The 26,621-nt window shown below is 43.5% G+C and overlaps 1 protein-coding gene across 1 annotated transcript in view; it reads left to right on the top strand.

The window, feature by feature from the left end:
* Positions 1-26,621, top strand: part of aatka (apoptosis-associated tyrosine kinase a) — a gene marked incomplete at both ends in the record, with an annotated part of 70,992 nt that overhangs the window by 9,178 nt on the left and 35,193 nt on the right. The window contains one exon of the mRNA XM_080723344.1: positions 21,335-21,468. Within this exon, the coding sequence (XP_080579470.1) occupies positions 21,335-21,468 (134 nt within the window). The remainder of the gene's footprint in view (positions 1-21,334; positions 21,469-26,621) is intronic.

Here is a 26,621-nt window from a genome sequence, read left to right as displayed (position 1 = left end):
ACGACAAAAATGAACAAATGTTCACGGTTCACGGTTTGACCGTTTGTTGTGTGCTTAACTGTAGGTCTGATAGGACACAACAATGGACATGTTGTGTCCATTATATAACGTATTAGGGCCTGCTTTATACTGCATTCATGCATTTTGATGCACATAGGATAATGTCTTTGGCAGTCCTTTAAAGTGCACATAATTTGATTTTGATATCTCTTATCTCTGTCTGTCTGGCTCTCTTTTATGCCCATATATGGTGTTCCGTGGCCAGGCAGTGATGTCAGCATACCGTACATGCTGTTTCACCCGTTTATGCCCATATACTGTATGGTGTTCCGTGATGTCAGTCAGTGATGTCATCAGTGATATCAGTCAGTGATGTGGGGCATTGTTTTAGCATGCAGCTGGTACTGCAGCTCCGGACAGATGGCGATGGCGGACAGACATTCGGTAAATTAATAGTTATATAGTAGATTCAAGCTTCAAGATGATTTGATTACAAATGAATACAAAAAGTAATTGAGAGAATAATTGCTCAAGAAAATAATGTTGCAGCCCTAATGTGTGTGTGTGTGTGTGTGTGTGCGACTGCATATGTGTGTGGGGTGTGTACATGTTTGACGTAGGCTTCTGTGCTTCCTCCTCTAAGTAATAAGCATTTCCACCATGATTGGCTGTAGCTATTCTGTTCTCCCATCCATTCCCATTTCTTCATTTGTCCCTGTGTGAAAGCATGGGCTTTTCTCCCTGCCTGGCCTCTAACAGAGAGCATTCCTCTCTCCAGGGAGGCCTGGTCCAACCACAGAGGGGGGACTGAGCATTGGTTAGACCTCTCGTTGGTCCAACTAGAGGTGGGCGATATGGAAAAATACAATATCATGGTATTTTCCCAAGCTGTATCACGATACATGATCTTATCACAATTCTTTTTCACGTTGGTTTTTATGGTTATTTTTCAAGTTATTTGACAAAAACTAGACTCTCTGGGTTCCTTTTGGGAGGTCTAAATTGAACTTTACAAGTATGTAACTCTAATACATTCTAACTTTAATTTATGTTTCATTTGTATACTGTCAGAGTTAAGTGGAGACCTTGACATTTTAAAGTTTGAGAACTACTGATTTAGACCAAAATGCAGGTTTAAATTGAATTCTGCAATGAATCTTTGTATTAACGATAAAACTGGATTTTTTACAAAGGCTTCTTCAATTGTATCACGATATATACGATATCTCTGAAAAGGCATATCGTGGAGACATTGTATCGTCTCAACGATATTTATCACCATTTCAGGTCCAACCAGGTTAAGATGCGTCGGCAGGTTAGCATTTCTCCAGGTTAGCATCCACCAGCGTCGGCAGGTTAGCATTTCACCAGGTTAGCATTCACCAGCGTTAGCTTTACTGAGGCTAGGGTTAAGGTTAGGTTTAGGTGGTCGGACCAAAGGGAGGTCGAGCCAATGTCATGTTGCCCCATAGAGGAGTTGTCCTTCAACACAGCAGCACCAGACAGTGTTGCCGGATTTCGCGAGAGAAATAAGCAACCAGGCCTATGAAAACAAGCCCAAAAAGAAGTGACTATAGGTCACATGAGCACTTATTGCGGCACCGAGTGTCGCGCTGCGAGCTTGTAGTTCTGCTATTTTTGAAAGAAATCGTGAAAGTTGGTACACATCTTCGAATATTTTGACCCGATTCTATAAATGCCTTCTAAATCCTTCTAAGCTTTTTGAAAAACGCATGTTTCTATGTCAGTGGTTCTCAAACTTTTTCATGTCAAGGACCCCTAGAATTAGATGTATTTGGCCTGTATATGTATATTTGGCCATGTATTTTGACCAAAATATTATGTATCAGGGACTCACAGAAGCAAATATTTGAGTTACAAATGTTGCTTTAATTTAACTCTGAGTTCAACTACATTTCAAAGCTTAGCTTATGAAGACAGACAGGTAGGTTAATGTGAATTAACCCATACTGGAGTCACTGGATCCCTGCTAGCTCTGAATGTGCTGTATGCGTAAAAGTATAAGAGTGTGTGTGTGCGTGCGTGCGCGTGTGTGTGTGTGTGTGGGTTCATCGATCAGGATCAGCCACCCATAACGTTGCTATAGCAACAAAATGAACTCATCTTTCCTGTGCCAGAATCATTCATCATGTTATAAACAGGTGAAAGAGCGCCTGGTTTGTACATGTACATGTACATGTACTGTATATACTGCAGTATCCCAATGGATTCATTTGTGTAGAATAATTCTCTGTTGACCCAGTACTTGCAAGGACAAGCGAGAATGATCAAAGCCCCACTGACATCCTTTTCTCTCCCTGGAACTAATGCTGTTTTGATGGGGTTTGTAGGGTAGTGAGTGACTTCCAGGCCAGCTGTCCACCCTTTTGCATGGACCTGGACGCAGAGTGATTTCACAGCAAATGTTGGTTTAGCTTTAGTCTTTTGAATAAAAATACCATTTAGTTTTAGTCATGTTTTAGTCATCTGAAATGTTTTAGTTTTAGTCTAGTTTTAGTTGACTAAATACCCTAAGAATTTAGTCGACTAAATCTACAGTTGATTCTGTCGACAAAAATGTATTTTGGCGGGCTTGATGGCTAATTTTACACTTTGTTGCTTGCTGAAAATAGCCGTTCTACAAGCTCACAACGCGTCGCTAGATCGACTATTTTCAAAGCGCAACACTCGAGCACAACCAAACATAAAATGACTTGTCTTTTAGTTCTACTGGATCTCTTCTCCACTAGTCCCTCTCTATAGATCTTAGTCTAGTTTTTAATTGTTGACAACATTGTCAATATATTTAGGGCCCTATCTTTGTCCATGCCTTACCCCTTATCCCTAAACTTCTTTGCCTTTTTAATTTTTTACTATTTTGAAAAACATTTTTTATAGCTGATCTAAAAGCTCACTCACAACAAGTCGATTGGCTATTTGAGGTATTTAAAAGAAATCTAAATAGTAAATACGGCTACGAATTTTTGGTTATAAGGGGTAAGCACGGTAGCTGCTACTAGTCTTAGTTTCAGTCATCATAGCTTAGTTTTTATTTAGTTTTCGTCAGTGAAAAAAGTAGTCGACAAAAATTCTTCGTCAGAGTTTTAGCCTAGGAAATCAACAGTGCCTGGACGACATCAGATGAATGACCGAACAACATGGTTTCAGTAAACTGACTTGTGGTCTCTGGACGTGGGCCCACTCCGTGGTCCAGTCGTCCATCATGGGAGAGTTTACTGGTCAGTTACGTAACGGACGTCCCTGGTTGTTTCTAAGAATGTGACCCTCCCCCCCCCCCCCCCCCCCCCCCCCTTCCCCCCACCCACCCACCCACCGCCGGCTCTCTTTCTCTCTCTCACTCACTGTCTTCCTCCAGGGGGTTTCATTGCTGTGGTGTTTAGTCTGGCTCCGTTCCCACCCTGCAGAACTGTCAGCACCTGGTCTGTGGGTCAAAAGGGGGGAAGTTGCACGTGTGCGTGTGTGTGTGTGTGTATGTGTGTGTGTGTGTGTGTGTGTGTGTGTGTGTGTGTGTGTGCGTGTGTATGTGTGTGTGTGTGTGTGTGTGTGTGTGTGTGTGTGTGTGTGTGTGTGTGTGGTCAAGTGGAGGTTGGTTTATTACAAGCAACTTTAAACACAGTGCACGTTACTGTGAGTATTTTAAAATCCTATCTATCTATCTATAAATTCCACAAATCTCTGTCTGTCTGTCAGTCCGTCTGTCTGTCTTTCTGTCTGTCTGTGTTTATGCCCGTAGCCAATCACGGGCTGTGACAGGGTAAGGATCATAGCCAATCAAAGAGGTGCAAAGGGTGACATCATAATATCAAGGCCTATATATAAGGCTTATCAAGGAGAATTCCGGACTACACGTTTTCTTACCTTAATCCACCACAGCTCCGACCGTGAGCGGTGGGGTTTATCGGTAAATCGCTTATTTGTATCACCCAGATTTTTATTTAATTTTTTATGTTTAGTGTGTGAGTGTTACATGGTAACGTATTGTCGTTGTCGGGTGGAAAACTTGTATGTCCAAAACCGTTGCATTTATCATTTTAAAAATGATTTAAACTAGTGAAAACAGCCGATCTACAAGCACACAACGCCTCGCACCGCGAGGCGTTGTGTGCTTGTAGATCAGCTGTTTTCACTACTTTTGTGCGACGGCCTTGTATGATGAAGCAGGGCTTTACTTTGCGAAAGAACATACAAATTTGAAACTTGGAGATACAAGGTTTCCACTCGACAACGACGATATAATCAATCATAGAAGGTTAAAAGCAGGGTTTAAAAATGCCAGGCACAAAAGGATAATGCTGACAGTGGTTACACAACAATTTAACACAAAGGACTTCCGAAATAAAAAAGTTTTTAAGGCCTTGTTTCAAAGGAGACCAGGGTCTGCGATGCTCTTAAATCAGGCTTTTAATAAATGCCAGCCAGGCCCGTAAGAATGGAGACACAATGACATTTAGAAAGAGAGAGAGAAAGAGAGAGAGAGAGAGAGAGAGAGAGAGAGAGAGAGAGAGAGAGAGAGGCCATCTCAGGGATGAAAAGTAAAATTGCTGTATCTTTGTATTGTTAATGAACACTATTGTTGGAAACTATAGACCCACAATGCAATTGGGAAGACCTATTCACAGCTGGAAAAGGTAAAGCCTAATCAACTCTTTGGCTATTTGTCGCCTCAAAGAATAAAGATAAAAAGACCAAAACAAAATTAATGAACAGTCCGATAATCATGTCCAAGTTTTCTCTATATGCTATACTATAGCTTTTAATTTGAGATTGCAGGTTGTAGCTCGATGATGTCTGTCTCCAGAATTTCAATGTAATTTCCTGTACCGTACTTACATTTCATTCTTTCTTTCATATGAAATGCCTAAATGTGTATACTATCATTATTAGTAAATTGCAGTGATGTCATTACGTGCGCATCCCGCATCAAAAACTCATTCAAGTCGCCCAGGGACTCATTCATGTCATGGTCCTGGGGTCCCGGGGATGCGCCTCCATTGGAGTCCATGTTAAAATAATTTACCGGGTCGCGGTAAAAGAAAAACATTTTAAAATTCCACAGACACCACCATTGTTCATGGGTGAAAGCATCCTACTTTACCCTACGTTAACACAAATAAAATCCACATAGAAAGTCTTAAAACAGGCGATAGAAACGTCAATGTTTTGATTCCACCAACGTCCGACGCCATTTTGCACGCCCGAATTCATTAGGGGCACATGTTTTAGTAGTTTTAGTAGTTCTAAGTTCAAACATTAGCCAAAGTGTAAAATAAATATAAGAAATAGGCAAACATTTTGAAAATAGCCGATCTACAAGCTCACAGCGCTCGAAAACATTGTATTGAGGACTCATAAAACTTTTCTGGGACCCATTTGAATGACCACCTGTGGGTCCCAGGACCCATTACACTGAAAACCTAGTAACATCACTGAAATTGTATACTGTATAGTGTCAGTATATATATAGTATGGCATTCAGACTCTGACATGGCTTTATAAAGTAAAGTTTTTGTGCATGGCCGTATTTAAAACAAGTTTTTGGCCATGGCATTATAATTTAGTATCCCTGTGCTGAAGTTATTGTAATAGGCTTCAATTTAACCAAGTTGCAAACTTGGCCAGTTTACGGAACTGCTGACTTCTTCAAAGTAACTCTGCTGTCCTGACCTGGATAGCATGCAGTCGCCTCAAACTGCTTCATCTATCTCCCCTTCTCTGATTAGGCACTCCTCTCACATTTCCTCCGTCTGCCTTGCCGGCGTCCTCGCCACTTGTTCTTGCACTACACAGCACAAACTGTAAAGAGTACAGTTAGTTAACCCATTTAGAACGGGTACACATTATGTGTATCATTATTTTATGCTTTAACTATTGAAAAATAGCAGATATACAAGCTCACAGCGCGGCACCGAGTGCCGCGCTGCGAGCTTGTAGATCTGCTATTTTTGAAAGTTTCAAATTTGACCCCGATTCTATAAGTGTCTTTTGAATCCTTCTAAGATATTCTTTTTGAAAAACCCATGTTTCTTATGTCAGCAATCTGGCTATAGCCATCGTCAAAGAAAAGGTCCTTTTCACTTAACTGGAGCTCAGTTAGTCTGTTCTTGAGAGACTACTATGTCAGTGGTTCTCAAACCTTTTCATGTGAAGGACCCCCAAAATTATATTTATTTGGCCACAGACCCCCATCTCAAAATATTTAGTTCCAGGGACCACCCAGAAGCAAAATTTGAGTTACAAACGTTCGCTTTGAAAATACATAATATTCAAAGATTTGCACACATTTTCACAACTTTTTCAAAAATAGCAGATCTACAAGCTCGCAGCGCGGCACCGAGTGCCGCGCTGTGAGCTTGTATATCTGCTTTTTTTCCACTGGTTAAAACATTCAATAATTCTAGGCCTAAATGGGTTTAAAATGAACACTCAAGGATTTTGTTGTATATTTCCCTCCCTCTTTCGGCAGTAGGGTTTTTATCTGTATCCCTGTCCCAGTGAAGTAGACCAATCAGCAGCATAGCGGCTCACCTCACGCTGCTAAGTGATTAGTGGGTTCCTGCAGAGACGGAGACTGCACTGCCAGGCCTGCCAAAATTATTACATAATCTTCAATTATTTTATCATAATCGTTTCCATGTTGAAAAATGTTCATATATTTTCTAACATTAGTGGAAATAGCAGATTGGCTATTTTTTTTAAAGTATCCACAACTTTCCAACATCCCATCGTGCATTGCGCAGAAGTTGCACGGAGCTTCCGGCGCCGCAGCCGAGTGTGATCTACAAGCTCACAACGGTTGCATCTGTGACGCGACGTGAGCTTGTATATCTGCTGTTAACCGGAAGTGTGTTGCAAAAAATTCTCCAGTAAAAAACAGTTTCAGGATGAATGTGACATTCTCTGGGTCTGTGGTAACCCAATGTTATGCTAGATCAAAATGAGTAGAAAATAAAGCGGATGCCACATCAATTTACTACTTCTTTTTTTGTCTTTGTAGTCTCTAACATTGAATAAATAGGCAACATGTTGAATAAATAGACACTTTTACAGAGTGCGGGTTTCTGAACTTCACAAGTACAAAGTAGAGAGGATTTAGCTTTGCTTGATGCAGTAGTTGTTTTAACTTTGCCTCAGTGCTAAATGTCTTACTGTATTTGTGGGAGAAAAAAACTAAACGCTTGCACATAACACAACACATCCTTATCACAGAAGTGCATGTAAAGCAGGGACACACACAAACAAAAACACACACACACACACACACGCACGCGCGCACACACAAACAAAAAAAAACGTGCGCATGCTCAAGTGCAAACACACACTTGCAAGTACGCGCGCACACACACATCTACAAGCTTGTAAGAGCTTGTAGATCTTTTTTTTTCTTTTTTTTTGACGCAGAGGGAGAAACACGCCCCTAGCACCCACAGCGTCCCCCGGCGGGAATCTAACCCAGGACCTTCTAGCTGTGAGGCGAAGCGCTAACCACTGCGCCACCGTGCCCAGAAGAGCTTGTAGATCTGCTATTTTTGAATCTTTGAATGTTATCCCCAAGAATGACATGAAGGTTGAAAAGTGGTTAAAAATTGGGACACATCGGCTGCACAATGGCAGATATCGATGGCGTCAAAAAAGCAAAATGATGACCGGTATATCGGTCGGGCTCCAGTGTATGCATGCGTGTGTGTGTATATGTGTGTCTTCTTATTGCGTTTGTTAGTCAGCCTTTACTCTCCCTGAGGTCACTGCAGGATAGTACAGTAATAAGGATAGCTCACAGCCCTGATTAAAAAACAACAGCAATTGCTCCTCTCTCTCTCTCTCTCTCTCTCTCTCACACACACACACACACACACACACACACACACACACACACACACACACACACACACACACACACACACACACACACAGAGCTTGGCATCTCTCTCTTCTCCACACATGAGCCAGTGGTGGAAAAAGTACTCACATTTTCTACTAAAGTAAAAGTATCAAATTGTAGAAATACTCTGTTAGGCGGCACACACACCAAAGTACCTATAATAGTGGAATCCGCGTTCCGCCAATGCATTTCAATGGGAAGGGGGCAGTTTCATGTCAGTGGAGGATATGAGCTTGTAGATTGGCTATTTTCAAATGGCTGAAATGTATATAGGGCTGAAATGGTTAATGTTTGTAATAATACCGGTAATCAAAATCTACAAAGATCAAAAAGTAGAAGGAATTGTAGTGGAGTAAAAGTACAATACATGCCTCTGAGTAGAAGTAAAAGTACAAAAAAATTGGAAATACTCAAGTAAAGTAAAAATGTGTTACTTTACACCACTGGCCTGAGCTGTGGAGTTGTCGGGGCGACCCTGTCTCCCTTCCTCTGCAGCGTCCATGAGGATATCACTCACCATCCGGCCGGCCCATGGACAGCTTTTTAATAAAGGGGAGATGAGCCCTGGCTTTTAGTGCTTTATTTCCATTCTTATTTCCAAGTCACGTGCACTCTTCAAATATTTATGGAGGCCCCCGGGCCATCCCTCTGTCACGGGCCCCCGGAGAGAGAGACTGGGAGTACGCGTTCTGAAATTGAAGTACTTATGAAAATCAGGACGGCACCGAGGGATAGGATCCTTTTGGGATTTAAACCATTTCGATTTCCCTCTTAAAGGAGACATCCAGACCAAAACACATATAGGGTTAAATCTGCCTTTTATCATACCCCTTCATACCTGCTTTAGTCGATTTTTTTCATAGCTGCCCCTGTTGCTAGATTACGGCTGCCCCTGTTGCTAGATTTCGCGGGCTCTCTCATAACTAACACAGTGGATTGTCCTTAGGCTAGTGCGGTCATTTCTTGAGTTTCAAAGTTAGTATTTTTTTATTGGATTGTGTTTACACAACGTCCTGAGACGAACCACACCGCTGTTTTGACCTCACAGGCACCCTTACTTGTCAAACAGACCCCTCCCTCCCTCCCTCCCTTTCTAGCCTCTCCTCTCCCTGCTCTGGTGCAGAGCAGAAGCCGTTTGACAAGTAAGGGTGCCTGTTAGCCGAAATCTAGCAACAGGGGCAGCTATGAAAAACATCGATTAAAGCAGGTATGAAGGGGTATGATATTGATAAAAGGCAGATTTAACCCTATATGTGTTTTGGTCTGGATGACTCCTTTAACAGTCCGATTACTTACCGGTTCCTTTTAACCATTTCTATAGGGAGTTCCAAATGGACCCTTACAGGTCTGTAAAGGCTAATTCATAGTCCCGGGTGGAGTGAGCAGCTAGGGGGGGTGGGGCTACAACATCACCCCTTCACCTTAAAAAGTGAAGAGCTATCACTTCACCTGGAGTATGCATGAGCCTTAAGGACCATATAATGTCATCCAAAGAAAAAAGGTAAATCCAACTACTGTATCCGATTAGTTAATACTAGAAGCTTGGGCGGCCGAGCGTCTAGTCGGCAACCTGGCTAACTTGGGAACGATGTAAATAGGGAATGGATGCCCCGCCCTTTAATGCAAACCCCATTATACCTGTTGTCATAGGACCCGTTTTGACCATCTGTTTGCCTGTGGCCATTTATGCCCATATATGGAGATTAGGGATGCGAATCTCGACCACTGAGGCGATACGATACGGACCTCGATACACTGCCAGCGATACGATATAATTGCGATACATTGAAATCCTGCCGATACGATACATCACGATCCACCCCTGTTCCCGATACGATGCGATACGATTCACGATTCACCACGATTCAAGCCCAAATCCCAAAATCCCAAAAAACATAGCGACTAAAAATTTATGAAATTTAAATTCAAGGCAATTTATTGTTTCACTGTAGTACTAGGCTCTGTTTTACAACCCAACCTATAGTATTCTGGGAGAACACAAAGCTGCTGGCTATTGTAGAATTGTTTGATAACTAATCATATAGAAGGCCTATGTCATTATTAGTAGGCCTATATGTCTTCAACTGGGAGTCAGGGACCCCAATCCAGGGTTATTACAGGGGGCCTGCCAAATATTTGTGTGATACAGTAGGCTATAATGCCTAGCCTACAGCGAGGGTCCCTGCTTGATCTCTGTCTGAGCTAAGGGGTCCTTGACCTGAAAAACAATAAAGTCCCTCCCTGGTTTGTATTATTATATTATATTATATTATATTATATTATATTATATTTAATCCAGGATTATGCAATTTTTATAGCCAAAATGTTTTAAAACAGACCTACAAGCTCACAGCGCGTCGCATCCACGACGCATTGTGAGCTTGTAGGTCTGCTATTTTAGGTGCGACACCCTTGTACTGCGATGTATAAATTAGGCTTCTTTCCCAGAGCAGAACTAGCAGCAGAGAAAGTGAGAGAGTTGCTTGCATCAACAGGAAAGTTGTAGAACAGTGACAAATACTTTGTTTTAAACGCAAGCAGTAGTCCTACAACACCCAGCAACATTGTTGTTGTGAGTGTGTGCAGTTAATATAGCGCAGAAGATGATCTCAATCAATTGTCCGTCGGAGATTCGATAAGAAACGGCTGTTGATTACATATCACTCGATCAGCCTGTGCTACTCTGTGACAACAATCAGCGCAGCGGACTTGGATGTTATAAAGCTAAGTACTGTACAACTAATCTTGCATCTTTTTAACCTGTGGGGCTGCTAGTTCGTCCGTGTTGATTCACTCGCATTTCGCTGTACTGTCTGTCTCCCTGGTTGCCTGCATGCAGAGAGCAGATGTTGTCCGTCTGTCCGAGTCGCAGCTTGTGTTAAAGACTGGCTTTTGGGGAGGGGGCTGAACGGGGCTGAACGGCTGTTGATGGTGCATTCATGGCGCCTCGGAAACACAGGATAGAATGAAATACTATATGGACGAACCGATACAATCGCGGAATTTACCGATCCAGACACTCACGGTACGATCCATCACGATTTCGGCCGTCTATTGTACCGGTACACACTGAATGAACCGATTCAACCGTATCGCGGACGTTTGTATCGCGATTACGATCCGTACCGGTATATCTTCGCATCCCTAATGGAGATATCTGGACCCGTTTTGAACATCTGTTTGCCTGTGTCCATTTATGCCCATATATGGAGTTCTCTGTATCTGCCTGACGGTTGGCCAAGCGTCTAGTCGAGGACAGGCCTACTCGGGAAAGATGTAAATGGGGAATGAATAAAATAAAATAAAATGAAAATATTCTTACCAGAAAGGCATCATTTTCAAGATGGCACCCAAGCTATAAATGGCTTGATTTGAACCAGAAATCAGAACTAACAATGCTGATAACGTGTCCGTCTGTCAGCCAACCAGAAACATGTTTTGAACGTTGATGACATGTCGTAGAGCCGGGAGCGTGTCGCTGTTACTACATGTCATATTTTCGACACCCGACTCTAACCCTCACCCTAACCCTAACCTCCGTGGAGTGAGTCACTAACCCTCCGGTCGAAATGATGGGCGTTCGCAAAAAAGAGATTTCCCCGTAAAGCCTTTCTACTCTATCTGTAAATGTGCGCACACACACACAGGCACGGACAAATGCCATATCCGTATCCGCCTCTCCGGATCTCCAACCTGCAAAGTGAAATGATCCCCACTGCATTTATGCATGTGGACATTGACGTGACTCGTTGGATTTTGACAGCTGCCTTCTCCTCCTCGTTCTGGCCCACTTTCACCCCCATATAGCTACTAATTACTAAATGAAAAAAAAAAATGGGTCTAATAAAGGCGTGGCATCTACCTGGTCTCTCTTCCATCATGGTAGTGATGTCAAATTGATGATATCACTCTTGCCCAAATATGGAGGGGCGGCAGCCTGCGCACATCGGTGTTGTCAGGCATGCACAGAAACCGGTTGTGTTGTGACTGAGGTCAGACCAGAGCTCTGCTCAGCATTTATAAGAAGATTTGAAAATACTTTTGAATTACTCTTCATTCCGGAGAAGCCAGAGCATTCAGTTTTCTTACTCAGTGTCGTGAGAGAAAGTGATAGAAAACATAAGGAGTCAGAAAGAGGATAAATAAATTGTCCATTACCCAACAGCACCTAAAACTCTTTTGATGATGAACTGCCACTTCAGGAAGGAGTGTGGTCACAATCCTCCCAGAATAAGTTATGATTGTACATACTCCAGATCTAAGTCGAGCCATGACGACCTCTATTCCCAAATGCCCATAAATGGACAGATCCCCTCTGAATCGTGCCAGCAAATCACCAGAATTGTAACCAGCCAGGAACAAGGAGACACAGACGAACCAAAATCTTACAGTCATCAAAGATTTATCAAGACTTTAACTCAACCAGGAGAGGTGAACCCACATCAGCTGACTTATACAGGGAAGAAAACTCACATCTGTAAAGAGTGTGACAAGAGTTTCAGTAAGTTGTGTCACCTGAAGAGTCACCAGCTTATCCACACAGGAGAAAAACCTTGTCACTGTAAAGAGTGTGACAAGAGTTTCAGTCGGTTGGATAACCTGAACAACCACCAGCGTATCCACACAGGAGAAAAACTTTTTCACTGTAAGCAGTGTGACAAGAACTTTAGTGTGTTAGGTAATCTGAAGACACACCAGCGTATCCACACTGGAGAAAAACCTTTTCACTGTAAAGAGTGTGGCAAGAGTTTCAATGAATTAGGTCACATGAAGACACACCAGCGTATCCACACTGGAGAAAAACCTTTTCACTGTAAAGAGTGTGGCAAGAGTTTCAATGAATTAGGTCACCTGAAGAGACACCTGCATATCCACACTGGAGAGAAACCTTTTCACTGTAAAGAGTGTGACAAGGCATTTTGTCGGTCAGATGAACTTAGGATTCACCAGCGTATCCACACAGGAGAAAAACCTTTCCACTGTAAAGAGTGTGACAAGAGTTTCAGTCGGTTGGATAACCTGAACAATCACCAGCGTATCCACACAGGAGAAAAACCTTTTCACTGTAAGCAGTGTGACAAGAACTTTAGTTTGTTAGGTAATCTGAAGACACACCAGCGTATCCACACAGGAGAACAACCTTTCCACTGTAAAGAGTGTGACAAGAGTTTCAGTGAGTTAGGAAAACTAAAGATTCACCAGCGTACCCACACCGGAGAAAAACCTTTCTATTGTAAACAGTGTGACAAGGCTTTTAATCGGTTAGATGGACTTAGGATTCACCAGCGTATCCACACTGGAGAAAAACCTTTTCACTGTAAAGAGTGTGGCAAGAGTTTCAGTTGGTTATGTCACCTTAAGAGTCACCAGCGTATCCACACAGGAGAAAAACCTTTTCACATTAAAGAGTGAGAACCAAGGTCTGCACAATGGAGGGAAAAAAATTATAATGTGGTCACACCCAAATATGTCTCTAGATGGATGGAGGTTGTGCACGCCATCCTGTTTAGTGCAGCCAGTGGCCCCAGCTCTTTTTATGTACGCTGCAGTGGCGCGACCACTTTTGCATCCGTTCTGGAACAGCAGGAGTCGGTGGTCCCCGGGAATTCCCCAGTCTCTGGTCTGCCAAAGAAAACAAGACAGACTTCAACTTGTTCAAAATGCAGCAGCCAGAGTCTTAACTAAAACTAAGATAAGAGAACATAATATGTTCTCTTGGAGTAATATTATTACTCCAGTCTTAGCGTCGCTACACTGGCTCCTGGTTGTTTTTAGGATTGATTTTAAAATTATTTTACTTGTTTATAAAGCTCTAAATGGTCTGGCACCTTCATACCTCTATGATGTGAGAGTGTACAAAGGTAGGAGAGGAAGGGAAGTCCGCGCACTATATCAGCTGGTGTCTCGGTGACCTCACATCTGGAGTGAGGGTTATTTACTGTATATCAGGTCGCACTTGTTGGTGGTGACGTCACCGAGAATGCTGCTCCCTCGTTGGCTAAAGGTCCTTCCTTTGTTCAATCGTCCAGAAACAGATGGCACCGAACGCAGTACTTGCACGCTCTGCTGGCTCAAGTAACAATGAAAAGACCAATTGACGCGATATCGAGTCAATGGCATCCAAGTGCAGGATGTCAAATAACGCATTTAGCAATGGCGGCCAATGTGTTAAGTCATAAATTGCACCTTTCTAGTTCCCACCTGATGTTGTGTGGGAGTCCCGACTGCTCCAGACCGTACTGAATAACTGCTAGTTTGCATAACGTCTTGAGACTAGGAGTCGGACTCAAGTCAAAGACGTCTACGAAGCGTTCGCTATGGCCAAAAACAGTAAAATGAGAAAACCTAGAAGTACCCGTGATGTAATCGAGATAGTATGGGACAAAGATGATACGTTCTCCCACCTTGCAACAGCAAATCATTTTAGAACCTGGACACAGGCCTTTCCCCTTGGGCTGAACCTCATTCCAGGAGAAGGTGTCTGGGGTGAATTTCCACAGATTATTGAAACCCCTTCCGCATACGCGTAACATTTGAGCCCTCGCACCGAACAATCCCACCAAATATGTACAACTCTCCATTGTAGGCAAAGGCTGAATGACCACAGCGTCCTTTTGGAAGACGCTGTGCAGAAGGAATGCTCAGCCAGCGGTTGGTCCGCATGTCAAACACTCTGATGTCGTTGGGGTAGATCCAATCTCCAGACGATCTGCAGTCTCTGTCGCCACCGAATACAAACATCTTTGTCCCGATGACGGTGGCAGAGTGACCCGATGAAGCAAGTCCCGGAGTGCCTCTGGTGTTAATCAAGGACCAGACCATTGTGGTGGTCCATCTTGTACAGGTCATTAAAGAATGTATTGATGACTTCAGTCCGGTTAAATCCTCCATAAACATACATGACCTTCTCCAATACACAGGCTGAGTGCTCCCTCCCTTCTGGAACAGTCCCAGAGTCCCTGGGCCTGAACCATCTGTGGGTGTCAACATCAAATGCATAAAGCACATTGCAGTACCCCCATGGCTTTTTTTTACGTCCCCCCCAGAGGTAGGTTAGATTTTCTATCAGCACAACTGTGTGGCCAATACGATGGGTGGGAACCACTGGGTTCAATTCTCTTCCAACTGTAACTGTGGACCAAGTCGTCCAGCGCAAAGACACTGTGTTGAAGATGTTCACCTCGATCTTTCCATGGCGCCATCCGAATGAGTACACCTTTTGCCCGACTGCAACAACAACGTTTACAGCTATTTCTATTTCTCCTTCCAGATGCTCAACCCAACGCAACATTTCACACGAACAAACGAAGACGACTATGCCTCCATAAAATAACTGAAGTATAATCTACCACTACTGATGTTGTAGTACTGAACAAACCTCATCGTAAAGCTTGGCCAATCTTTGAAACCGATGGTTTAGGTCAGCCAATCAGGAAAATAGATGCCTCACACTGAGCACGCGTCTAAAATTGGTCTAAAAGTGAACGTTTTCTAGCCGGCTAAGCTTAGACTAGACGTTGATTAGACGTCTAATAGACATTTATATATAGACCGTCTATATATAGACATTGATTAGACGTCTAATATATAGACGTATATATATAGGTAAGACGTCTAAACAACGTCTAGTCTAAGCTTAGATGTCTGAATAACTTTAACTTTTAAACCAATTTTAGACATGTGCTCAGTGGGCTGTTGTTCCTCCTAAAATGGCAAATTGATATGGCATCTTTCCCGCCGGTTATCAAATTCTTGGCTTATAGGAAGGTGACAAAAACTAAGCCTTCACGGGGTGAGTAATTGATAGAAAATAAGGGGTATTTTTGTGTGAACAGCGTCATTAATTAGACAGGCCAGGTGATGTGTGAAGCCTTCACTGCGTGCGGTGCACTGACAATAGCCAACTGAACTCTAGCTAAATAAATACATTCACACTAAAATGCTGTGTTCAAAGTAACGCCAACCCGAACACCTAAACCTAACATTTAAATGTTTAATCATAATAATTACAACCTCTCTCTCTCTCTTTCTCTCTCTCTCTCTCTCTCTCTCGCTCTCTCTCGCTCTCTCTCTCTCCAATTCCAATTCAACTTAAAGCGTCTATTTTGAAACCCAGGCCTGCTGCTGACTTCCCTTCCTCTCCTAAATGTACCTATTTTAGTTCAGCACCTGTGATGTTTAGGAGGGGATGTGCGTCGGGAATGGTGTGCTTCCATTTTCCTAAGAGAAGTCTTGAATTGTTTAATTTATCAGTGAATTCAAATTTCCTATTGACTCCAGTATACAAAACTATGGTTACATATTTTGTACTCCCAGTTACAGGATTTTGTCGTGCACTAGACCTCCTGTTGGCAAATGAAGAGAGTATGAAACGTTGATTTGTGTTAATGTCGGATTCAGGTGTTTTGTAGCATCAAAGAGGACTAAATGAAAACACAATCGTGTTTGGTTGAGTGCTCGGGTGGTGCAGGGGCCAAGTACAGTACCAGCCCACCAAAGGGAGTTCCACCGCGGTGCATCAGTGTGACCGAGCTATTGTGAGGGGGGGAAAGCCATGTGGGAAGGGTAGTAATTGTCACTGCACCTACTCTTATTATGGGCTGGAGTGGCGCCTGTCAATGGAGAGCTTTGAGCGGAAGGAGTAGGACGAAGGCTCTACATCCTCCCGGTGGGGGCTCCTCACTGGCAGGTGAGCCAGTAGGATTACAACAGCAGTGACAACACACAGAAATGTGTGTGTGTGGGGGGGGGGATCAATTGACATAACAATTACATTGGGGAGAAAAAGGGGTAAAAGGCAGTATGAGCAGCCACTTTCCTGCAGCTGTTTGTCTGTCAATATTTCCACCCAGCGCAGTCTTGTTATCCAAGAGGGCATTTGATATATGCAGCATATCAAATCCCATAGCACTTAATGTAACAGGGCCCAAAAGACCATAACCTTCACACACACAGTCATAAAATAACAGAATAACAGTCTACATTAAAGGCCTGAGTGCCACTATTTACCGCTGCTTGTCTTGTCCACAGTATTTAGCAACACGTTGGTTGGAGGAATAAGTGTTCCAGTGTGTCAGTGGTTCCCAAACCTTTTGGCTTGTGACCCAAAAGAAAAATATGATGTATCCCCGCGACCCAGACTAGTGAAAACAGCAGATCTGCAAGCACACAACGCGACTCTTCTCTCATTCACTTATTCACAACTTTTCAGTCACATACAAAGTAAAATCCTCAGTGTTCATTCAAATTGACCCGGAAATGTCCATTTGGTTATGTTTGTACACCAGTTATAAATGGATAAATAAATGCTCAGGTCGTTACTGTGTACTGTGGCCCACAAACTGTGGAATAAAGAAACTCCCTGTCGCACTTAGAACTACAGACTCACTCCCTAGCTTCCGCCGTGGACTGAAGACTCACCTCTTCAGACTCCACCTAAACCCATAGCACTACTGTAACACTCCCCTTCACTCAATGATCATACATGAAGCTAGATAGCATTTTTACCCTTTTTACTGATTAGGTGCGTGGTCTGCCTATGTTATTGTTTTTTTCAAGAGTGAAATTCCTATGCATTTGTTATATTGTTGTTAATGTACTGACATAGTATCTTGCTTATTATATTGATGTATTACCTGCTTATTGTAAATCGCTTTGGATTAAAAGCGTCTGCTAAATGCCTAAACTGTAAACTGTACTGTGATGAAATCGTGAGAATAAGTGAATGAAATATTGGGAGCCTGTTTTCTTTTTTCGGATGAGAATCTGTGCGTCTGCGAGAATGGATGGGCACATTTTCGTGAAACTCAGTGGGAACGATGACTATGCATGCTGCCCTGAAGAGATCATTGACTTTTGGGTTGAAAACGGTCAAGGTCACCAGACTCACCACCATGGCCAAGGTCACGATATATATGTAATCGGCAGTAACTGAAGATCGGAGAAATAGATATGTTGTTGTGTTTTATCACCTTGCTATTGTGTGTGTGTGTGTGTGTGTGTGTGTGTGTGTGTGTGTGTGTGTGTGTGTGTGTGTGTGTGTGTGTGTGTGTGTGTGTGTGTGTGTGTGTGTGTGTGTGTGTGCGTGCGTGCGTGCGTGCGTGCGTGCGTGCGTGCGTGCGTGCGTGCGTGCGTGCGTGCGTTTGTTTGTGTCAACTTCCACAGAAATATTCTGGGTTTAGTAAAGGCACTTCCTGGTTCAGCATCGTATTTGTGGTATTTTTCGCCTCATTCCATTCTGTCCAATTCATTCCAGCACATTCCACTACATTCCAAGCAGGCACACACAAACGCACGCACACGCACGCACGCACGCGCTCACACACAGACACACACGCAAACTGACTTTGTAATGCTGCTCGCTGGAGAATTTGGGGAGACATACTGTACTGTAGAGGGGAGCAGGCAGCAGCTGCCGGTGGACTGAGGCATCGGTGTAGAAATGTGTCTCTCGCTCTCGTTCCAAAAATGGAGAAGAAGAAGGGGAGGCGGTTTACCGCACCGTGAAAGCCAATCAACTATGATGGGTCAGCCAGCCAGGCTGTTACCATGGTGACGTGTTAAAGGGTAACACACAGAACTGCTTACACACACACACACACAGTGTAGTCCAAGCCCCAATGAGATGCGTGTTGTGTGAGTGTTTACTACTATATGTACGCAGTCAAATTCCTCAGACCTTAGTGTTAATTCAACCATTTGTGACTCTGAGAATGTACAAATGTAACCAAATGGACCCGTATTGGTAAATTCTCAGAGTTCTAATGTTACAGTATGTATGAATTAAGGGTGCAACGGTTTACAAAATTCACGGAGCGGATCGGTTCAATATTTTGGTGTCACGGTTCAAAAAAGAAAAAAAACAAAACAGAAATGTCCTGATTTATAAATGTATTTTTATAACTACGTATTTTTTTGTTTTAACTTTGAACAATACGGTACCCAACCTCTAGTGTAGTGGTTCTCTAAGTGGACTCTGCAGACCCTTAGGGGTCCTTGAGGGGGTTCCAGGGGGCGAGTTTAGAAACTCTAGGCTTGCTAAGGGAAGGAGCGCCCGTTTTCAGTTATTGTCCACGACATTGCAAGCGGCGAGAAGGCCAGCGGACAGGGCCGCGCGGCCGGCGGAGCGCCGCGCGAGTTACGAAGCCGTGGTGAATGCAATCGTTAGCGCACAATAAACGCAATGATAATTGGGTTTTGGTGCACCTCGCGCGGTCCAAGTGGCTACAACGGAGCGCTCCCAACCTCCGGTTCAGCCAATCACAAGCTTCAAAAATGAGTGCGGGGCGTGGTTTCCCTTAGCAAGCCTAGAGTTTCTAAACTCGCTTCCAGGGGAATGTGGATGTGGAGTGGTATTGTATTGTATTGTTCGGTACAGGGTTATTCGGTTCGATATGTTGCACCCCTGTATACAGTAACAGTAGCCTACCGTATGTGTGCTTGTCTGTATGTGTGCTTTATAGAGTTGAACTGCCATGGGGCTCGTTGGCATTGGCCGCTCTGGGGTGAAACTGTGGGGATAAGTGGGGTCCGATGAGGTGATGGAGCCGTCTCCTCTGTATCAGCGAAATTCAATCAGATCCTCCGTGGACCCATACGGCCCCCCGGCTCTGAACACCACATCGTCACTGTCAGGCAGAAACCTTGTATCTCCATGTTTCAAATTTATAGTGTGTTTTTTCGTAAATTAAAGCCCCTATACTTCATAGAAAAAGTGTGGCACAAAAGTAGTGAAAATAGCAGATCTACCGGTACAAGCACACAACGCCTCGCGATGTGCTTGTAGATCGGCTATTTTCACTACTTTAAATCGTTTTTAAAAAACAATAACTAAAAAGGAAGGTTTCGGACATAAAAGGTTTCCACCAGACAACGACAAAATGTGTGTCTGTGCATGTGTGTGATACGCTCACCTAGCTTCCTTTTTCTCTCTCTCTCTCTCTCTCTTTCTCTCTCTCTAATCATTGCTGGCGGGGGATTTTAAGCCGTTTGACCCACTCTTTGACCCGTCACCTAATCTGTCTGTTTTGACTGCAGGTGGAAAGGGAGTCAGACACATGTGCAAACAACAGCACACACACATGCTGCGTGTGCAAAGCAAACGACACGAGAAGTTGCCGTTAACTTTGCACACGGCAGCAAAAAAAAAACGGTTCAGGCAGGCGCACAAAACATGTCATGGTTATGGCATGGTTAGGCAAAATATACTGCTGGCATGCGTTATAAGCTTTCTTTGAGATCCATGCACTGTAGACCTACTGTACGGTACACACAAAATGTGTGGTTGTTGTTTTGTCTACTTTATGTAACAACATAATGAACAAAATTCCAAAATATAGCATATACCATTTAAATGTACGTAACCCCACACACATGTATATTTTTTATAAATAATGTACAGCTATGTTGTGCTTTCTTTGGCGCCACACATCTTTTTGAGCAAGTATATATTTATGCACTTGCACACACATAATAATTACGGTCGGTTGCTGGGATTGTTGAAAGTGAAAAGGGGATGAGGACTAGCTTCTTGATTGAGCCTTTTCATTCATCATGGTTTCCTTTCCTTACATTGGAACGGTGCAAGGCACAGCAGCCCGCTGCCGCACGTTTATTAAATCATTAGCCTCAGGCAGAGCACTATGACTGTGGCTGTGATATGAAACATTTAGTTTCCATAAGAGCATGCATAGGAAGTAATGTAATTAAGTCGCACTAGCTATTCCGGTGGAGAGAGAGGAGGCCTTTGCGAACATCATGAGCTTTCAATTCCCTTTGTAGCGCTCATCTGTGAACAACAACGGCTCAGGAGGGAGAAGTGAAGCAGGCGAATTAGCTGATTGTGCATTGCGTGTTTCTTTCCCCAAAATTTTCATTCTAGTGTCACAAAATGCCTATTTCTCTCAGCAGGCACGTGCACACACAGACATCAAAGGGGGCTTGAGCCCCTGCCCTTTTATCCGCCTGTAAAAAGTGCCCTCTCCAGACCATGAATACAGTTTTTACTCTGGTGAAAGAAATGAAAACGCCCTCTTTCAATGCCATAACCGAAGGCAGCATTCAAGAGAATTGCCATATCCAAACTGTCCTGAATGCAGCATCTTATGTTGAAAGAATTGCCCTCTCTGTGTAGAAATCCATACTGTTGCGCCAGTATCTCCAGCATTCATTTGATTATGCTTAGTACAGTGTGGTATCAAGTACCAGAAAATAGCCGACCTCCAAGCTCACAACACGTCGCGTTGTGAGCTACTGAGTCTGCTATTTTCGATATTTTCACCAAAATGCCCTTTTATAAATGTCAGCCCCTGCCTCTCTAACATTCTCTGCACCTCCCTGTCTCTCAGTGTCTTCTTCCTGTTCACATGCAAGTCTGTTTTTTTTTCTCTCTCTTTTGTGCAACGGTTTCAAATCCAACATGTTCTTGCCCTGCAGATGGGGCCCCGCTGAGCGAGCTGTCGTGGCCTTCGTCTCTGGCAGTGGTGGCCGTCTCCTTCTCTGGCCTCTTCACCTTCGTCTTCCTCATGCTGGCCTGCCTCTGCTGCAAGAAGGGCGACATCGGCTTCAAGGTGAGCCTGCTGCTGCTGCCCCCTGCCTGTGGAGACGAGAAGTGAATCAAGGCACAGCAAGCAAGCACACACACAGGCTTGCCTGGTGGTGTGGCGCTAATCTCTGAGTTTACAAAATGACGCTATTTACTTACATATTTAGCCCTGTAGATCTAGTACATATTGTACCCGTACTGGTCTCAGCTGCCAGCACGACAGAGCCTAGCTGTGTCAGCAGGGAGAGAGAGAGAGAGAGAGAGAGAGAGAGAGGGGGAGAGATCCATCCAACAGCCTGCCTTGTCCCTCAGTAAACACAGGGTGGAGCTGACAGTCATCGTAATGCTACACTGATAATGAACATGGATGAACAGCATGTGTAGGCCTACAGTATGTATAGCTCTTTGCCCAGACAAGCTCATAAAAGGAATATTTCACATTCAAACATGTTTGAAAGTGAACTATATTGGGGAATACCACTCATTTTCAACTTTGAACTATGTCATTAATGTACCTTAGAGTTGTTGTGTGGAAATAAGAAAAAATCCCCCCTCCCCTTCCGTGTTGCCTAGAACTGGAGGATTGATTGTGGGGTCATGTGATCAGTGACATCATGAATATGTACTCTGGAAGCTAATGAATACAAAGAGTATCTTATGATATGTATTTATAGTCACAGACAGTCTGGGACTTTGAAGCTTCCATTTAATTACTACTGTACATACACATGGTACATCCATTCCCTTTGCTTATCAGGGCTGCCATGGTAACACCCTCAGACAGAATATCGTCGTTGTCGGGTGGAAACCTCGTATCTCCAAGTTTCAAATTTGTATGTTCTTTCGCAAAGTAAAGCCCTGCTTCATCGTACAAGGCCTTAACACAAAAGTTAGTTTGAATCTACCCGACAACGACGATATGCTAAAGTTCTACCTGAAACATTCTAGACCAGCACAAAGGCCAGATTTATTTCATTGTACGGTATATATATGACAAAGATGTGCTCGTTGTTGCATGTACCAAAACACTGAGTGGATCATTTGATGGACCTGTGAGCTCTGAAGGCAGATAACAGAAGAGTGTTTGGTCTCACAGTAAATATGGACCAGCATCCTTAACTTGTAGCATCTCAGTGGGTTTCTGTAGCCTGAAGGGAAACAATTCAATTTATACTTTGTTGTATGACAGTATTGCACGCCATACATAGCCGACCTACAAGCTCGCGATGTGTTGTGAGTTTGTAGATTGTCTATTTTCGGTGCATGCCACCATCGTGAGGTACAAATTGGGCCTAACCCATTTTGTGAAACTGAAATAGGAGCAAGACAGATGTGGGAGATGTTGCATAGATAGTCAAAAGGTTTAGAAATAATACAAAACTGTGACAAAACTGTTCCACTCTTTGCTTTCAAAATTTGCAAATGACAGAAGCACGCCATCCAGCATAGTGAACTTTGTTTGTGAAAAGACTTTTCACTTCTTAATTCCCAAGCAACGCGTACGTACACACATAATCTGGGATGACTTTTGGTAGACAGACATAGCTTTAGTGTTGTTGGTTCTTGCATTAAAGTCCTCATGATGTTCCGTGAGTTCGGCGGTGAACCACAGATGTCGGTTCCGCTGTGTGTATGCACCGCGTTAACTCGATCATAACTCATTCAGCGTCAAAGCACTTCAAGAACCTCCAGTTTGTTATTCAACGACTCGCTTGTAAAAGTGTGCATTAGCATGAGACCATTAGCAAGAGTGCGCCAGTGCAACATCGAAAAAGAGATTCATTATTCCCCTCCACCGCTGTGCTCTCATTGGAACTGGAAGAGTGAGGTTGAGTATTAAGTGCTTTCTAAACTGAAGGCTGGTCCCTGGGGACCAATGGAACGCTGACTCAAAGCCAGGTGCTTGCTTTCACACTTTGCTCTGGGGAGATTGGCAGATGGCTCTTCTGAATGGGAAACAAACACACAAATCGTCACTGTCGGGCAGAAACCTTGTATCTCCAATTTTCAAAATTGTATGTTTTTTCACAAGGTAAAGCCCTGCTTCATCATACAAGGCCGTCGCACAAAGGTAGTGAAAACAGCAGATCTACAAGCACACAACGCCTCGCACCGCGAGGCGTTGTGTGCTTGTAGATCAGCTGTTTTCACTAATGCAAAATGAAGAGTTTTGGACATATAAGGTTTCCACCCGACAACAACGATATACAGGGCATTACATTTTAGCCAACACATGCTGATGCTCACGCACGCACGCACGCACACACACAAACACAGGCTTGCTCATGGCAATATCCGAACACGCTTTTTTTCTGCAGTGAAAAATACATTTTCGGATTGACTGCTACATTTCCCCTCTCTCTCCTCCTTTCTCGTCTCTCCTTATGTTATGTTATGTTTATTTATTTGACATGGACGTCACAGTCCCATTGGACGAACCAGATGCATTGCTTAAAGTGTACCGGTATATAGCACGAGTGCTAGTTTTCAACACCTGTCCACCGGAGGCTTTTCTAAAATAGAATAACACTAGTCTAGACCCAATACATTAACTTGTGAAACAAAAATAGACACAATTCTTCAAATAACCAGTCAGAAACTATTCATGTGAGATTGGTGGATTTTATTTCAGCCATAACTTTAGTCCTCTGTTAGTCCTTCCCTCTCCTCTGAGGCCGCTGCAGTGGGAGATAGGCTTGTTGTTGGGGAGCAATTCATTAAGCGGGGCAATGGATTCTGTTTTGAGCAGAGTGCTGTTGCCAAGTGCCAACCCCACTCCATAGTATTACCAGCCGCTGCCACAGCAGCCGTTAACTGCCGTCATTATGAGCCGTCATCGCTGCGTGCGGACAGGCTTTGCAGATGGCAGCGCGAGGAACACTGGCATTTAGGAGAAGGAGAATTGGCCTCAAGGAGTCCTGTTTTATTCTGGTGCTAAGATTGAGCCGAAGATCAGCTAGTGAACAACAAGATGGGATCTAATAACTGCTAGCTCTGTTGCACACACTAGCAGTAGTACAAAGACACACATGATGAAGTCTGAGATCCATCATGTGCATCTCAGACTTCATCATGTGTGTGACAGTGTGTATACTTCCTTGGACTATAGCCAGGGACCCACAAGCCCAGAATGGGAGATGACCTGTGATGTCATGGCGTACTTTTTATTTCTGTTTCATCTATTAGTTTGGTCATTAAGGTCCACAGAATGAGAGGCCTGCTCTGCCGGAAACATCGCGAAAAAAAAGTTATGGCCATTTGTATATTCACTGTCCCATCGACTTCACTATACAGGAAAATAATACAAAAAATAAATCTGCTTTAAGTAGCATGTGAGGAGTCAAGGAATGTCAGGAATGTTTTTCATTCAAAACAAATGCTTGCAATGGATTCAGAATCATGAAGAACCCCTAGTTTGAGCCCTCACATGCTACTTAAAGCACATTTAATTTTTCTTTTTTAAATATTTTTCTTTTCCTGTATAGTGAAGTCAATGGGACAGTGAATATACAAATGGCCATAACTTTTTTTTCGTGATGTTTCCGGCAGAGCAGGCCTCTCATTCTGTGGACCTTAATGACCAAAACTAATATATAAAACAGAAATAAAAAGTACAGCATGACATCACAGGTTAAACCCTATTCCCTGACTACTACTGGTAGTGTGCACTAGAAATGTGGAGCTGATCGGTCCGGCGATTTGCAAGATTAGCCCTGGACAGGTGCATGCACGCATGCAGGGGCGTCACAAGGGGTACTGAGTTACCAGGGCCCAAGGTGGAGGGGCCCTAGTAACTTTAGCTATTGAAAAATAGCAGATATACAAGCTCACAGCGCGGCACCGAGTGCCGCGCTGCGAGCTTGTAGATCTGCTATTTTTGAAAAGTCGTGAAAATGTGCGCAAATCTTTGAATATATGTATTTTTTAAGTGAACATTTGTAACTAAAATTTTGCTTCTGGGGGGTCCCTGGAACTAAATATTTTGAGATGGGGGGTCCTCAGAGCATCACTGACATGGAAACATAGGTTTCTTGGCACACATTTTCACGTTTTTCAAAAATAGCAGATATACAAGCTCGCAGCGCAGCACTCGGTGCCGCGCTGTGAGCTTGTATATCTGCTATTTTTCAATAGTTAACATTCATGGGGGGCCCGCAGTGAATCCTTGTACCCAGGGCCCAGAATTTGGTGTGACGCCCCTGCGCGCATGCACGCACACGTCCAGACCCTCTTCCAGGTGGCTCACTGCTGAGTAGCCCCACCGTAAAGTTACACCATGTGCAGTCACACAAATCAAAAGCATGAAAGTAAGGGGCGCCCGCTGACCTACTGGTCCAGGCGCATACCACATAGGCATTGCCACATAGGCATTGTCGTCGGTTCGATTCCCGATCCGGGCCGACCTTTGCCGCATGTCACTCCTCATCTCTCCCCCCATTTCCTGTCAGTCTACGGTCCTATCCAATAAAGACATAACAGCCCAAAAAAACGAATCTTTAAAAAGCATGAAAATAACCACAAGCACAAAGTATAATGGGAGATAGCAATGCTAGCAATGAAAATGTACAATTTGACACATTAATTCCTGTTAAGGCACCGTGCCTTTGCATGGAGATGCTTAATTTCTCAAAACATGACTCCAGCTGTGAACAAATGAGTCATGCCGCCGGCACACCACGCTGCCTCCAGCAGATTACCACATTCGCATTTGCAGAGGACTTTACTGCGTGTTTACCTGCTTAGTACATTGGAACTGTCTGTGCACCCATCTACCTTCTGGTGAGGTTACTGGCCCAGGATAAGCTACCTGGCCTGGAAGGACCTGTGCTCCATCCACATTTTTCTCTAGTTTATTATCTTTTGTCAAATGTCCAATTTCAGATCCATTTGTATCCTCTCATGAGTGAAATTATACCACGCAGGATTTGACTGTGTGTACGTCCAGGTCCTCAGAGTTCAACATTGCTTTATACACCAGTGGTTCTCAAGGTGGGGTCCGGGTACCCCCAGTGGTCCTTGAAGGGGCCCCATGTGGTCCCCAGCAACATAAGTTAATATAGCATCAAGATCGGTTTATGTACATTGTCCATTTGAAAGTAAGCGATCTACAAGCTTACAATAGTCGATCTCCTATTTTCAAAACCTCTATTCTATTTTAATATTTTGGAAACATTTTAA

The sequence above is a fragment of the Nannobrachium achirus genome (assembly GCF_963921795.1).
Source record: "Nannobrachium achirus genome assembly, chromosome: 4".
NCBI lineage: Eukaryota > Metazoa > Chordata > Actinopteri > Myctophiformes > Myctophidae > Nannobrachium > Nannobrachium achirus.
Note: the sequence above shows the minus strand (reverse complement) of the source record. Positions and strands in the feature narration are given on the sequence as shown.